Source organism: Halichoeres trimaculatus, unplaced genomic scaffold, assembly GCF_033239565.1.
Source record: "Halichoeres trimaculatus isolate MK-OKI-2021-1 unplaced genomic scaffold, fHalTri1.1 fHalTri1_scaffold_11, whole genome shotgun sequence".
NCBI classification, from domain to species: domain Eukaryota; kingdom Metazoa; phylum Chordata; class Actinopteri; order Labriformes; family Labridae; genus Halichoeres; species Halichoeres trimaculatus.
Window position 1 is genome coordinate 8,256,241 of NW_027437189.1, and position 15,908 is coordinate 8,272,148.

Below are 15,908 nucleotides of genomic sequence, written 5' to 3' on the forward strand. Positions count from 1 at the left end.
TCATGGAGCAAAATTTGTCAGCTGATTTCACTGCCTCCAACAAACCATGAGCGTATCAAAAACAAACACCTGAGAATGTCCCACATACCTGAGAAGCTCTACTACATCGATATCATCAGTCTCACCTGGCAAAAAGTCCCTGAATATTTCCGGAACTGATTTCAGTGTGTGTAAACAAAGGACTAATGTTTTCATCCTGTGAAAAAGGCTGTGAATGAAATATGAACGTATTGAGCAAGGCCCCTCTGGCCTGTTTGGCTCAGAGGGTATGGCCTGCTCAAAGACTCAAGGACGGTGTTGGATAAAAATAGGTGACAGTATTCATCATTTTGAGATTTTTTTTTTTTTTTTTTTTACCTTTCTCAGACAATAGACAGCTAAAGACAGGAAATGTGGGAAGTAAAGATTAGGGAGATGACATGCCACATGTATGTGCTAAATATAAACAAAAGGTCATGACCAAGAGCCAAGGGGAGGATGTCTTTAAAAGAAAAATTAGACAACACCTTTTAATGTATAGGTTTTATCTAGTGCGTTATTCCTTCCACATAGACTTTTATGCTTTCTATTTTCTATTTTTTAATCCCTCATTTTTTATTTCACTTTCACTTTTTTTTCCAAATTAAAGCCAGTGCTTTTTTTAAACAAAAGAGTTCAATGTTTAGCCCTTGGAGTCAGCATCAAGTTGCTCAGCCGCTTGGCCAAGGGCAGCATGTGTGTTTGTAAGGGTGGATCAGAGTAGTCTGAAAGCATCCAACCTTACAGTTTCATGAGACTTTACTGTGTTGCCTTGAAATACAAGATAATTCAGCATTTTCACATGGACACTTTGCCATAAATTTTCATTAAAAGCTCCCCACCAAAAAAATCTTTTCCTGGAGATGATGGCTTGTATTGACAAATGTAACAGTAGTGTAAAAAGACATTTAGCTGCCACCTAGTGGTTGAACATTATGTATGTGTGTTTTAGCCTCAGCTTTTGTTCATATTTTTCCATGAAGCCTTTTATATTTTTATAGCAGTTATACTCACACCCATCCTGTATTTACATAGCTCAGATGCAACGATAAACTTTTATGAGAGAAGCTTATTCTTCTGTGGGATCCATATGTGCTCATGTATTTACTAACTCCACCAATGTCAAACCAGGGCTCGTGTTTTCAGTGTAGCTAGGTACACAACTCCGTGAAAGACTGCCTGGATCAAGGTTCTTAAAATGCAGGAAAACCAAACTTTAGTTACACCCAGTCAATTTTAATATATAATGATTAATCATATTTGATGGTCTCAAACAGATAAATGCAAAAACAATAAGAAGTGTTTTTAGTCTTATTTAAATTAATAAATTTATTACACAGAATTTACACGTTTTAAACTTCGTACCAGGGCAAAGCGTTGTTCTGAGCCCTGATTGCAAATTTATTTTAAATATTTCCACTTTTTTTTGCCACGGTTTGTTCTATATAATGTATCTTTTATAATAAGTTTGGCCAGAAAATATATGTTAAAAGATTTGACTCAAAATTGAAACTGTAATGCAGCGGCCACACCAAACGCGAACACGCGAATTTACTCGCGCGAATGGCCTGTCACGCGCCGCGTGAACGCCCGAGTCTCGCCGCTGGACTTTTTTGACAAGCTGAGGCGCGAACACGCGAATGCGCGGTACTGCGCATGCGGAGTAGAGAGCTCGTTCATTTAAAGACCGAAAGTCCAAAAGAGCAGCTGAAAAACAATGAGCTGTGGTTTCCAAAGCATGACAGGAGAGTGTGTGAAAGCTTTGGAGATCACAATCAATGCCTCTGCCTCTCCCTGGTAATCCACCAGCCCTGCTTGGCTGTTCCCTGCGATCTCATCCCCGATCCCCCGAACCTCCGACCCCCCGTACCCCCCGTACCCCCCGTACCCCCGACCACCCGAACCCCCGACCCATGTTCCCGGAGGTCTCCCTGGGGATAATGAAGGGGTGAAGGAAAGAGAGGAGCACAGAGAACTTCCATCTTTTCCCTGGCTCTGCCCCTGCCCCACTCTTTCCTCCTCTCTATCAGGCTTAAAACTCCGCTGAGGAAAACACAGTCGGACTCAGTGACAGCCCGTGCAGGCAAATCCAGCTGGGAACAAATGTTTTCAGAACTTACATTCAAAACCTGTCTCCTCAGAGACTTTCAACCAAGCCTGCTCCTGTTTTTCCGGTCTCTGTAGAGTACACACGTCGTATCGTATAACTCTGGATGATGACACACCACACAGATTGTTTTCTCCTCCATCCTCCGGCGGAGTTGGAGCCGGAGCAGGCGGCAGTTGCCCCCCAACGTTGTCATAACAATGACGTCGTGGGGGAATATTTTGAACTCGAGCGAATTCGCGTCTACCGCCTAAACGCGTGAACGCTCCAAACTCGCCGCGCCAAACGCGCGAATCGCGCCGCGAGAGGCGAATCGGCGGCTAAACGCGTCTTTGCATTGACTTTGTATGTAATCGCGCCGCAAATTCGCGTTTGGTGTGGCCACACCATAATGCTTCACATGTTCTGTAATGGTGACGTCATTCAATCTGACCCTGTAATTGGCTAGTCATGCTGTCACTCAATGGCGCTGCCGGAGGAGGAAGGGGCGGAGGAAAATCAGGGGGCGGGACGATGGTGCTATCATCATGGCGGGATGCATGAAAATGACAAACGGCTTATTTTCTACTAATGTTAATTTTTTTGTTTTTACGGTGCTGCTTATCTGCCTACCTCTAGACTCACATCAAATCCCAGGTAAGAAGCAGTTTAACATTGAAGCTACAAAGATGTTTATTGATGGAATGGATACTAAAGTAAGAAGCATGTGAGCTAACTCGTGCTAGCTTGTGTTTGTTTGGTATTTCATACAGTTAAAGAAGTTTCTTTGGCTCAGAAATGTGACCACTTAATATCATAACCTAAGTTAACTATCTTATCTTTATTTCCGACTTTATGAGGGAGAAAAAAAACGATTTTAGCTAGTCTTTTGTTTTGTTTGTGTAGAATTCAGCTTATTTCTGATCTGCTCTGTTCATGAGCCCGCCCCGCCCTCAGGCTGTTTATGACACACTCATCATAACATCATGACACTAGTGAGTCAGACAAAAACAGAAACTTGTTTCACTTTTAAAACATGATATTAAACTGATGGTTCAATACATTAGTAAAAACCAATACTTCAACTTACAGTTTACCTGTAAAGACCAACAAGAACTTGTGCCATATTGTGTTGCTTACTTCAGGTCCAAGTCGTGGCAAATAATAGCCAACGCAGTCATCTATACTTGAGGAACAAGCTTTTAAGTTGCTTTCTTGCAAATTTGCAGCACAGAGTGATGTGTAGTGAAGTAGTGGCAGACTATTGCAGTGTTAAGCTTCAATTTTCCATTTAGATTGATATCCAATGTTACTTATAATAGCACAGTTTTTTCAATGACTTTCTGTCATAGATAATAATGCAATGTATCACACAGTTTCTTTGCTAACACACTTCTTCTCATCAATCCCAGGTAACCAACATCAAATAATTGATCTTCAGGATGGACAGGAATATGTCATGACAGGTTCCAATAGATTCTGTTACAAAAACTTAATCGTGCCCACCTGGAGGCAAACATGGACGAGAATTCAGGTAATTTACCAGAGTTAAAACTGTACTTCTCTCTTTCTGCTTTAATGACGCCAATTTCTATATAATCTGTTGTTGATTAGTGAAGTTTACATATGATGTTGAAAACCACCTCAGTATTAAGTCTGATATATACATAGATTGCTCTCCAGAAGAGTTATATCTTTGAAGTCTTTACTGCCAAACTCAGTGACTGCTGTTTTTTTCTGACAGGTCAGGGTGTGGAGCTCCACTGTTTTCAAGGTGGACACTGTAGAAGGTGAGGAGAAGCTGCAGGAGCTGGATCGCTTCAGTTTCTGGGGCTGGTTACAGGGCTTGTTACGGGAGCGGCAAAATGAAACCACGATCGACATCAGCCTCTTTAGCAAAAAGACATGCTTCAAGATCGATCCAGCTGACAAAAGTCAGTACATCGTCAAGCTGCTACGGAGTAAGTGAACACAAATGAATTCATTTGAAGTTTCACCTCCTCAGGAGATATTTATGGTCAGTATAATGTTTATGTCTTCTTTGCAGAATTTGATATCTACCTGTTTCTCGTATTCCTGGCTGGGATGATGTTGTTTCTCTTCGCAGACTTGCTCAGCAGGTAACTTTCTGTACATTTATTTCAGTATCTGAACAGAAATCTGACTTCACTTAGCTAACCATGTCCTCCTCTGCTTAAAGGAGTCAAGTCTTCTTCTACTCCGCTGGTATGAGCACAGGCATGATTGCTTCTCTCATCATCCTCTTTTTCATTCTGGCACGATTTTTGCCAAAGGTACGGTGTTAAATTCTTTTTAGATATCCATGAATTAAAATGATCTTCCTCATTTGTAACTTTTTGCTGTTTCTGCAGAAAAGCCCTTTCTATGTGCTGATTGTTGGCGGCTGGTCGTTTTCATTGTATGCCATCCAGCTTGTCTTCAGGAACCTCAAGATAATAATGAAGGAACACTGGCACATGGCTCTAGGTATCAGCTCTTTTCAATGATAATAGCTTGAAAAATTAACTTCACCAACACTGTAAAATGAGATATTTCTGCTGTTGTGTTCATCAGGTTATGTCGGCGTGGTGGGATTCATCAGTTTTGCCGTGTGTTACCTTTACGGTCCTCTAGTGAACGAGAAGAGCATCAACATCCTGTCGTGGACGCTGCAGATCTTTGGACTGCTCCTGATTTATTTGGGGATTCAGATTCAACAGGTTGCCTTTGCCATCATCGTAGCGGTGGTTTTCTCTAAATACCTGGAGTACCCAGTCACTCTGGCAGTGACTGCATGGAGGTGGGTGTTTGCAGTGTGGACAGAAGGTGGCGCAACTGGACAGTAGTTGACAGCACTGAAACTTGACTGTCAGACAGTTTGTATGGCTCCTGTAACTTTTTGGAAGAGAAAACAAACTGCCACTCTTTTATTACTGGTTTTTGCTCTTTTTAAAATTTCTTAAGGGAGTTTAAACCTTAAAATATTCTGTGTTCAGAACAATTAGCTTATCATCTGCTCATTCTGCTTATACAGTATATTTTTAAAAACTGGGCTTATACATAAGTACATTTTGTGTGTTTTTTCTTCGCATTTACTAAGAGCATAACTAGGGACAGTAGTTAAAAACTATGAATAGCTGTAATCTCTATAAGCAGCAGATACAAGTAGAATCTGTACAAAGTAATTTGCATGTACCTGTAAATAAAACACAGTCTGTGGTAGCCAAAATTATTATAACACTTGGCTTATTTATTGCCTCAAATACACCAGATACGTCTACAGTACGGCTCCTCTCTGTCAACCGCATTCATCAAAACCGGCTGCGTGTTCAGTCCGGCAGCCACATGACTGACAGACAGCTGAAGTCGCAGAGTTCCCGTGCTTCCTACTTCAGTAATAAGTGTCTCTTCAATCATGTTGGGCTGTAAAACAGCCAGACTGCAATAGTGCAGATCCAGTGTAAGTTGACACATTGACTGTAAAAAAAAAAAAAAAAAAAAAAAAAAAAAGGACGTCATCTTGCTCCCCCCCCCCTGCTCACGTGGGTTCACGTTCTTGTCTGGACTCGCGCGAGACCTTCATTCCTCTAATGTTTATTATTTTTAATAACGTTACTTTTTTCTTTTCTTGTATTATCCTTATAATAAGTATGGGATGTGTCATATAAAATGGGATGACTTTCCACTTCAAGGATGAGTCTCTCGTCGTCCCTTGTTGTCAAAATGAGTGAGGAGATGCTGTGCTGCTCGCTTTTGTAACCTCGTGTCATCGGGTGTGATGTAATGTTTACATTTACTACTATCGCAACTGTGCTGTCAAAGAAAGGTCAAGTTACATTTGTTTGTACACTGATTCTATTTTAAAAAACAACGGATCTTCATTCCACCCGGAAATTCACTTCCTGTATAGCTCGTCATATTTCATTCAGCTTGTCGCAGACCCTCTCCGGCGTCCGGGAAAGACAGACTTCTTGCGGATTTTTTTCCGTTGTGCTGTACGGCTTCTGCAACCGGACTTGCACCACGCGGGGCTAATGTGAGCCTACAACAGTGATTTTAATGATACGGATTACATGGGGAAGCCGCACCGGACCCGCACAGGATTCAGTGTGAGCCTGGGGTAAAAACTAGGCTTTGCGTCACGTTTAACGATGATTGACAGCTGTCGTTCTCGTGTATTTTTTGTGTAAAATATGTCAGGAGGTAGAGTCAAGAAATGATTAGACTCTCGAAAAAAAAATATTATTTTTGTCACTCGGCTCCACTCAGATTCTCCCAGAATCCCTCACAGTCTCTACTGCGCAGACTCTGGCTGCACAACGGCTACCAAGAGCTGCGCCTGTGACGGGGATATTTTGGCTTCAAAACTGTACAATAGTAAATGGGGAAGCTACGCTGTCCACTCTATGTACAGTCTATGGTTGACACACTGACTTGAATAGAAACCTATCTAAACCGGTGTCAAGACGGACTAGAGACACATCTGGTGTATTTCAGTCAAGAGTTTTCAGTGGATTTGGTGAAATGGCCGTTAAAATACCCATAATGCAAATTAGATACAGTCGAGGTCATCATTATGCTCTATATACCATAGATTAGAGCCATCATGTGGAGATTTGGGTCATTTTCTTTATAAAAAAAGAACATTGAAAGTAATGGACTGCCCCCCCCCTCAAGTCTGAACCCCATCCAGCAAAATTTGTGCGAGTGGAACATAAGCTGGACAGAATGTATTGTACATTCAAAGGAAAGCCTTTGGCTTAATTTGCAGAACATTAGTGATAACCTTAATGTTGAAGTTGCCACTGCATTGACTCTAAGCCAGAGATGTATGCTCTGTAACTGCTGCAAAAGATGGACATACAAAGTAACAAGTATAAAGTAGAAACAAACATAAGGATTTACTTCATCTTATATCTGTAGTGCTCAGAGCAACCACCTACATGCTTCATTAACAGGATTTGGAAGCTTAAATGGTCAATGTATTTTCAATTGTGTCAATAACCAATTGAGACACCACTGTTTCATGTTTCATTTAGCAAAATGAGACGGTTTGTCCACTGGAAACCAGAGCCTCGTCGGCTCCTGACTGAAGAGGAGTATCAAAGGCAGGGAGAGGAGGAGACTCGGCGTGCCCTGGAGGAGCTGAGGAAGTACTGCACCAGCCCTGAGTCCAGCCCATGGAAGACCGTGTCCAGACTTCAGTCCCCGAAAAGGTAAAGATTGTGATGCTTTACTCCGTTTAACTCTAGTATCTTGGTGTAGCAGTTCATTGTTTCAATGTGTCGTTTGTATCATTACTGATGTTGTCTCTTTAATCCACAGGTTTGCTGATTTCGTAGAAGGCTCGCCTCACTTGATGTCAAATGAGGTGTCTGTCCACGCACAGGAGTACGGCTTCGGTGGATCCTTTTTTGAGGACGAGTTTTTCGACACAGACGATGAGGAAGAAGAGGATCTTAAACCTCTGATGAAACCAGAGTGAGCACAGTTATGGAAGAACTAAAAAAGTAACAGTCGCTGCCTTTAATAAGGTGGAACCGTAGAGCAGTCCCTGGTGGACGAGTACCTCCTTTTGAGTGTTTTCTGTGGAGGGGTGGAAAAGCCCGGATTTCATTTTCAGTCACAAAAGCAAGTGCATGAACTGCCTTACTAAGACAAAACACTGATGGTGTGGTCACCGAGTGATGTCATTGAAGAAATGTAGTTTCAAAGAACGTGCACTAAAGCCAGACGTCTTGTTTTTTTGGGAACAAAGGCTTCTGTTACAAATACAGTGAAACACACTGGAGGTCAAAGCAATAGAAAAGTTTCCTGTGCGTTGTTGTTTGTTGCTGTCTTTAACTGTAGCTTAAAAAGAGTTACTGGTGTTTTAGTTTTTACAGACTTTGTGTTGACAGTCTTCAGGCTTTAAATGGGATCACTGCACTGAGAGGATCCATACACCCCTGCAGCACAGTATGCGAAGGTTGTCCCCTCTGAACAGCAGCATGATGCAGTGTGATGTTTTTATCCCTGATTTCTGCCTCAGGGGGGTGGAGTGGTGTGTCTTTTTTCAATGTTTTTATTTTAATTGACACTGGTCAGTGGAAGTGTCTGAAAGTATTTTGAATAAAAAAAGTATGAGTTATGCCTGCATTATCATTACTCCTAATGATTGTTGTACTTTTATGGGTGGAACGTAAACCACTTTATGAAAACACAGCTGTTGGCTGAAGACTGTTGTATCTTCATCTTTAAGTTCAGGTGCACTTTTCCTTATTTTACAAATTTTTGGTACCTGCAACTCTGGAGAAGAAGTTCTATTTATTCATTCATTCACTTTCCAAACTGCTTTTCCTGTGCAGGTTTGTGGGTGGCTGGAGCCTATCCCAGCTGTCATTGGGCGAGAGGCGGGGTACACCCTGGACTGGTCACCAGTCTATCACAGGGCTGACTCAGACAACCATTCACACACACACACACTCACACCTATGGACAATTGAGAGTGTTCACTTAACCTGATCAGCATGTTTTTGGACTGGGAGGAAGCCGGAGGACCCGGAGGGAACCCACACATGCAATGCAAAAAAATGAAATCTTATCAAGTGTTTTTGTCTTATTTTAAGTAAAAGCAGTCTTATTATACTTAATATGAGCCACATTTAACTTATCAGTCCAGTAAAATGTCTTGTTTTAAGTTATTTAAAGACAAAAATGAGGTCTGGATTGCTTTTAACAAGTAAAAAAAAATCTGCCAATAGAACAAGAAAAAATTACTAGAAAATTTCCTTTAACTTGATTATAATGTCTTAGTAAAAGTGACTTTTTTCTTGATTCATTGGCAGATTTTTTTTACTTATTACGAGCAATTTAAATCTGATTTTTGTCTTTAAATAACTTGAAATAAGACATTTTTATGGACTGGTTAGTTCACTGTGGCTCAAATTAAGTCTTTTTCATTTTCTATTGAAAATAAGGCAAAAACACTTGATAAGATGTCTGTTTTTTGCAGTGCAAAATCCACACAATGGGAATTGAACTGGCGACCTTGCTGTGAGGCTGCAGCACTAATCTATTATAAAATTGATTTCAAGTTTAGGTAACTAGATTTTAAGATACTGTCAGTTTACACTCAAGTCTCTGAAGTTGTTCCAAAAGAAGCACTATGTAGCAGTTTACTGACGAAGACATCATGCACTGCGCAATAAATAAGAAAATTAGTGGTTTTGGAAATGTAATTAAATGATTAAATATTTTTTTCATATACATAAATTTACAGTGTATAGTTGACCACCAAAACACTTTCAATGTTTCTGTAATTGTTAACTCACTTAACCTCCTTAATTAAAAATTAGAGATAAATGCTAAAAAAATATATTTCTGTTGTTATCCATGAATTCTCAAATGTGAAAAAAGTAAAGCACGCTCTGATTTTTGATTAACAGAATACAGTTATTGACACATAAAAATGTGTGTTTCAGTGGTTCGTAAATTTGATCAATTACTGGATTCTAAGTGAATTTCAGTTTTCTAGCTGCAATTAAGGAATAAAGACTTAAATTCAGTTTGAGACTCCTCACTCTGGCTCAAAAAGGTGAAATGAAGAAAAATCTCTGAAAAACAAAAAGCTAGAGCTCTCCATTAGGCTGGGTGGTTTTCTCATTTTGAGGTTCCCAAACTTTACCATGCCAAGGCCCCTCAAACAGCATTTGCTGCTGGACGGGGACCCCCTTTGGAAACCAACAGACAATGTTTCAAAATATTTAGAGATGTATCAATTTTAAGATTTTTTTTTTTACTTTAATTCACTTTTCAACAATTATTACATTTTGTAGAATAGGAAATTATTAAATAAAAGATAGCTTAATAATTGGCGCAAACCACCAGAATTGACACAGATGATGACATCATCATGCTGAAGTTGCAGCTGTCACATGGTGCAGTTAGGCACAATCTGAAACTTGAGAATTTAATAATTACGTGTTGTATAGGGCAAATGGTTATAAAAATAAGAAAACAATAAAAAAAAAATCTTGAAATAATTATAATTACATCCTATTTTTCCCAATTTTCTGAGGCCCCCCTGGTGGCCACAGCCCCCACTTTGAAAACCTCTGGTCTAATAAATCTGTGAAGCAATGTATATGTTCTTAAAACACTAGAATTTATTGTTTTGAGTAAATAATTTCTTAAATGGAATAACTTCTTTGTATCTACAGAGAAGTAACGCTTATCACTTGCATGCTATGTGCCACAATCGATACAGTATTCAGTGGAAAAGGAGTCCAGATCCAAGTTCCAACAAAATAAAGCAAAATACCAGCAACATTTCACTTTACATGCAGTGCATGTAGAAAATACGGCAGTTAATGTTTTTAAATATTCCTACAAGATCTTACTTAAAAAAACACAACTGCACTTTTTTTCTCTAATTTGAGGAGCTGCACCTGCACCAGAGCTTTCTTCCTCTGTTATTAAACAATGGTTCACTAACAGCTTCTAAATTAGCTACAGCCATCACCTGGTCGTTATGCTACATTACAACCAGAAATACATTTTTAAGGTGAGTTGCATGAATCATTCTTTGAGGTAAACACTTTTTAGAATGCAGAAATCCTGAACCACCCCTGCGTTCTTTGAATTTTACTGAAGACACATTATTTGAAAGTGGAACTGGGGAAAAACTGCAGCTGATGACCAAACATGCTGTATGAATGAGAGCATGTTATCTTATATCAGGTACTTTTCCGTGTTAGAGGGATAGGATGTTGTAGTTACGGTTCTCTCCCACTCTTTACCTTTGAAGATCTATATCTGATGACATTTAGCATGACTGCCCTGGGCTACCAGCTCCTTTACATTAGTGGCCTTTACAAACCGGCCTTAAGGCCAGGGAACACCCCTGATAACACAGTTTTCAAATGACTATCCTCAATTACATAGAGAATGAATCAGCTTTAAAACCACACACTATTTGCATGTTACCCAAACTCACGTTAGCACAAGGCTGCATTCCTGTCACTTATTTCCCTCGAACAGGCTACACCAGGGGAAACCTCTCTGTAATGCAAACAGGACCCCATCGCTCACAGAGGAGGGAAAACCCTTTTGACGTACAAGCATTTTGTAAACAGTGGCGGCACCTCCAAAGAAGCTTCATGTAAAGTGGCAGGAGTTCCCCACAGCTAACACACATCTGATCAGTTATATCTGACAAACCTCAACTCTTAAAGGATCCAACAGTTTGCGCAATAAAGACATGACAACCTGAATACACATGTTGCTCCTAAAGCTTATTTTATAAACAGAACAATAAATCCAGCTTTCATGGCAAACATTAAGTAACATGAAATAATGTGTATCATAGCAAAACAAAGACAGCAGTGTTTACTGTAGGCATGCTGCATGCAAATCCTTCATAGTAAACTATGAGACAGGTAAAGCTTGTAAAAGGACATAAAACAAGCTGCCACAATAATTCATTTACATACATGGCAACACCCAAAGAATTTACAGACCTGCAGCCAGTGCAGTTTGAAGAGAAACACAGGGAAACAGAAAGGTGTCTTAGAAATGATGACCATTTTAAAGCTGTAACAAATAAACATCAGGAATGACGGGCAAGAAAAATCACTGTCATTAAACAGCGGCAGTGCATTCACTTTTTTTTTTTCAAACTGCAACCTTTTCCAAATTGCTCCACACAGTCAGTACAGAGAAGACAAACCCAGGTTGTCCTCTTCTTCCCAAACTCGAAAGAGAACATGTTTTTCAGAAACAGAAAACAAAAGTCCAGTGTTGGTGGTTAAAATCCAGTGTTCAGAAAGTTCTGTCAGTATTTGTTGATCCCAAATATTCGTACTCCGTGAAACTGAGGCAACTTTGGTAGAAGGACACTGAGGAGGGAGCCTGTGTTGATTAGAAAATGTGTGCGATCGTATTTTGTGTAGAAACTGGCAAGAATATACCTGCGGAAAAGTGAGGCGAAGAGATGCAACATTAGCAAGTCAGAATCAATGTCTCAAAAACAGATCTTAAACCAGAAGTAAATATGCACAACAAAGATGCTGCTCCGCTTTGCTTTGATTTGCAAAAATTAAGGTTCAATTTGTTTTGAATTTTTGGCAGATCTTGATTTATTGGTGAGTTAAATAACTGTAGCTAAGGTTTATGGGATAAAATTCATTTATGACTTAATGCTTTTCTTTCTCTATCAGATCTGTTGATCTGGCAGTTTGTAGACCTTTTAGCTAAAATTTAGACATCACATTAATAGAGATGACTTAAACAATCCAGCTCAGGTTGGAGAATGCAGCTACATGCAGCTAGCATACTTACAGGACAATTGGTGAGATGGTGAGGAATTTACGTGACGATGTGAACTGGACTCCATAGTCCATCTGTTCCCAGTGTGTGAGCAGGCGAGCTTTGCCTTGATCTGGTGTCTCAAAGGGCGTTCCCTTCACTGTGTGTAGAAACAAGTACATCACCTGCACACAACAACAACAGATACACAAGTTAAAGTATTGGTTTGATTTTTACAAGAGATGTGAAAGTGATCTGATCTAGTGATCAAACCAAGAAACTGTATAATCCCGCCACACTCAGACACTTTTTAAGATGAGGGTTTTAACTGACCAGATTGTGGATGACATTGGTGAGAGTCCAGACAAGTGGCACGGTGAAAAAAGGAATGCTGAGCAGGACAATGTGTAACACGACGGTCAGCAGCAGGTAGGTAAGCCATATTCCTCTGCTGTTCATCACCCTCGTGTTGGGGTTCACCTCGCTGTGAGCTACGCCCACGTTCATCTGGAACACAGAAAGGAGCACAATACATGTTAGCTGTCAGAGTATGACCAAACAATATAAACCCCACTTTATGTTTTATACTGTCATATGTGGTATAGGTCTTACCCAAATAAGACCTTTATTTTCTACATCCTTGTTAAGGGTAAAGAAATTGTTTAAGCAAAAAGTTATCAAAAATAAACAGATGATGACAATCGATTAACCGGTGAAGACATTCATTGTGCAAAACTATGAGCAATTCATTATGTTGTCTTTTCAAATGCGTGTGTAATCTTACATTGTATCAGACTTGCAATGTTTTGTTTTTTAATGATGTGGTAAATATTTTGAACAAGTAAATAATATAAAGATTACAAGTGGTTTCAGTCATCTTTTAAAGATGCTGACTTAGTTTCCCATGAGCACACTATCACACCATCATAAAAATAGTAGTCCTAGTTATTATGTCCTACATCCTCACCCTGCAGAGCAAATGTAAACAGGCTCTTCATTTTATTGCAAACTCTAAAGTTTGAACACACCACTACAGTACAACTGAAGCATGTGGGCTGGAATAAACATTTTCACAAACAGTTGAGCCCTTGTTTTACCCTTGTACCCCTAATTTAGCCCGTGGTCTACCAATCTCCTGTTTAGGGATGGGTACCTTTCACATTTGAAACGATACGGTACTGATGCCCGGTACCTGGCAATCGGTACCGGTACTCAGCGGTACCAATTTTCGGTACTTTTTGTGTTTCTGTGGTAAAAAATAACAATTTGTTTAGTAATAAAATACATGTTTTGTTTTTTTTTACTACACATATTTATTCTTCATTAAATAACCTTGCAATGCTGTGTTCATGTCCAGCATGAAAAATTGGCTACCCTTCCACTCCCTCACAGTCACAAGTATGCATTTTGGTACCTAAACATGGCACCTTTTGATTTTACATGAACTGGTACCCCGTACTTTTGACAGAATTCGGTCGGTACCTGTAGAAGTACTTAATTCGGTACCCATCCCTACACCTGTTTGGCTTTCTTCTACTTTATATATATATATATATATATATATATATATATATATATATATATATATATATATATATATATATATATATATATATATATATATATGAGCAGGAGAAAGCCAAACATATTATTTTTTTTTTTTTTGGTTTATGTAAAAAAAAAAACTAACTTGGTGTTTAGCTACTTACAATTGTGAAGTGCATTTGTATTTTACAAAATATTTGTATTATCATTATATTTGGCAATACAGGTCTGTAATTAAGGAGTTAACCATTTCTTGGCACTTTTTTTCTATCTTTTTTAAGATAACTTCACAAATCAATTTCGTAGTTAGACGGAAAAAGAGCATAACGGCTCCGTCCGCCTGGGCTGCTTTAAATGACTAAACAAGCGCTTCCTCTGACTCTACTTCAACACTTAGCTAACATTACAGCTAGCAGCAACAGTTAGACCGTTAGCGGTGCAGAAAGCTCCTTAAAAGTGAACTAAGGCTGAATTGTGAAATATTTACCAAATTACTTGACAGTCTTCGTTCACAAAGTGGAAAGACTTTTTAACTTAAGCCTAAAGTTAACGTTAAACTGCGACAGGAGTCTACAAGCGAGCTAACAGTTGGGCTGGTGTCTACAGGTTGACATGTTAGCTCAAAGTTACTGTAACCCAGATGTAACGGTCGCAGAGCAAAGTTGACCCTGATGTAGTTTGAAGTCTCTGTTGAACTGTAAGCAAAACGCCCCCCTCATGCTGCAGTTAACATTTAAAACTTGACATTCTAACGGAGCAAACTTTACCTTCCTGTGTTGTAGCAGCTCACCAGGAAATTCCTTGTTTTTTCTTTAACCCCGCCTCGTTGAGGTTTGGCTGGTTCCTCGGTATAACGTCAGCTGGTCTTCTGATCGTCGGCAGGTGGACAGGTGAGAGACAGGTGAGAGGCAGGTGGGGGAAAGGTGGGAAGGTACAGTGCAAGTTTTGTCAGACTTACTGTCCTCCCTAAAAGTCCCTAGAGCCCCCACGCACCCCTATAAGCTCTCATAGCTTTAGTTTATGTAACAGTAAATTCTCATGACCTCAGCTCTGTCGTAGAATACAAAGGATTCATTTAAAACCTGTACTTTTTTAGGTTTCACCTTCCAGCTCGCATTAGTTTACATCTGCTCATCCCAACAGACACCTGCATATTTGACATACCCAAGACTAAAAGAGCAGACACATTTAAACGTTAACTTAAAAGCTGTCTATTTAGTCTGGCTCTTATGTAGGGGTTATTACTTTATTAATAGTCTTAAAGTTTAAATGTTCTTTTATTTTCATTTTTCAATGAGCATTTTTTTCTAGTGCTTTATATCTTTATATCTTTAACTTTTATCCTTTCCTTTCTGTTTTTTGAATGATAACCTTAATGCTAGTTAAACATTTAAGCTTATTTCTAATGTTTCAATAAATAACTTTTATGGGTGTGCATTAGTCTCTCTTCTAAAATATTTCACCTATGTATGTATTGCTATTATTCTTTATATTGTAAATGCTTTTTATTAATCTCCTTAAACACTTTGAGCTGTATTTTTTTTTGTAAAGCATAAAAAGTAATATTTAAATAAAAGTTGATTGGTTATTGATAGCAAAGTGTTAACCCCCCCTTATTTATGATATTCAGTGATTCTAATAATAACTCACAAGCAAAATCTTCATCTTTACAAAGTACTTGTAAACATCTTTACTACTCAAAGAAAAGAAAAAAAAAGAAAATAGAAACTAGGAAACTAATGCAATATTTTTTTGTTTGTTTGCTTTTTTTCCCCCTAAATCAATAATGTGAACAAAAAAACATTAATATATTCTACATACTGACAATGTTGACTCGCACAATTCAATGTTGGAAATATTAAAGATAAAAAGAAGCCAAACAATTTCAAATGACTCTTTAGAAGGAAATCTTTTCCTCAGAAAAATATCATATACGATAACACACATGATAATGATAATACTTTTGTAAGTA

At 39.0% G+C, this 15,908-nt stretch overlaps 2 protein-coding genes across 2 annotated transcripts; one reads left to right on the forward strand and one right to left on the reverse strand.

Annotated features, from left to right (window-relative positions):
* Positions 1 to 2,592: 2,592 nt before the first annotated feature.
* nemp1 (nuclear envelope integral membrane protein 1) lies at positions 2,593 to 8,254 on the forward strand. The gene is made up of 9 exons (XM_074680661.1): positions 2,593 to 2,761; positions 3,517 to 3,638; positions 3,849 to 4,065; positions 4,152 to 4,224; positions 4,305 to 4,398; positions 4,477 to 4,591; positions 4,679 to 4,904; positions 7,144 to 7,320; positions 7,430 to 8,254. Exons 1-9 carry the CDS (start codon positions 2,653 to 2,655, stop codon positions 7,587 to 7,589), a joined length of 1,293 nt encoding a protein of 430 aa, XP_074536762.1. The 5' UTR covers positions 2,593 to 2,652; the 3' UTR covers positions 7,590 to 8,254.
* Positions 8,255 to 11,350: 3,096 nt separating this feature from the next.
* Positions 11,351 to 14,835, reverse strand: ormdl2 (ORMDL sphingolipid biosynthesis regulator 2). The gene is made up of 4 exons (XM_074681660.1): positions 14,704 to 14,835; positions 12,725 to 12,898; positions 12,425 to 12,576; positions 11,351 to 12,054 (listed from the first exon to the last, which is right to left on the reverse strand). The coding sequence occupies exons 2-4, from the start codon at positions 12,896 to 12,898 to the stop codon at positions 11,919 to 11,921; spliced, it is 462 nt and encodes a 153-aa protein (XP_074537761.1). The 5' UTR covers positions 14,704 to 14,835; the 3' UTR covers positions 11,351 to 11,918.
* Positions 14,836 to 15,908: the final 1,073 nt, after the last annotated feature.

Coding starts and splice junctions, on each gene's coding strand:
- ormdl2 (XM_074681660.1), bottom strand. CDS start 12,898: ATGAACGTGGGCGTAGCTCACAGCGAGGTGAACCCCAACACGAGGGTG. Junction 12,577..12,724: donor CCAATGTCATCCACAATCTG/GTCAGTTAAAAC, acceptor TGTTGTGTGCAG/GTGATGTACTTGTTTCTACA. Junction 12,055..12,424: donor ACCATCTCACCAATTGTCCT/GTAAGTATGCTA, acceptor ACTTTTCCGCAG/GTATATTCTTGCCAGTTTCT.
- nemp1 (XM_074680661.1), top strand. CDS start 2,653: ATGGCGGGATGCATGAAAATGACAAACGGCTTATTTTCTACTAATGTT. Junction 4,066..4,151: donor CATCGTCAAGCTGCTACGGA/GTAAGTGAACAC, acceptor TCTTCTTTGCAG/AATTTGATATCTACCTGTTT. Junction 4,399..4,476: donor TGGCACGATTTTTGCCAAAG/GTACGGTGTTAA, acceptor CTGTTTCTGCAG/AAAAGCCCTTTCTATGTGCT.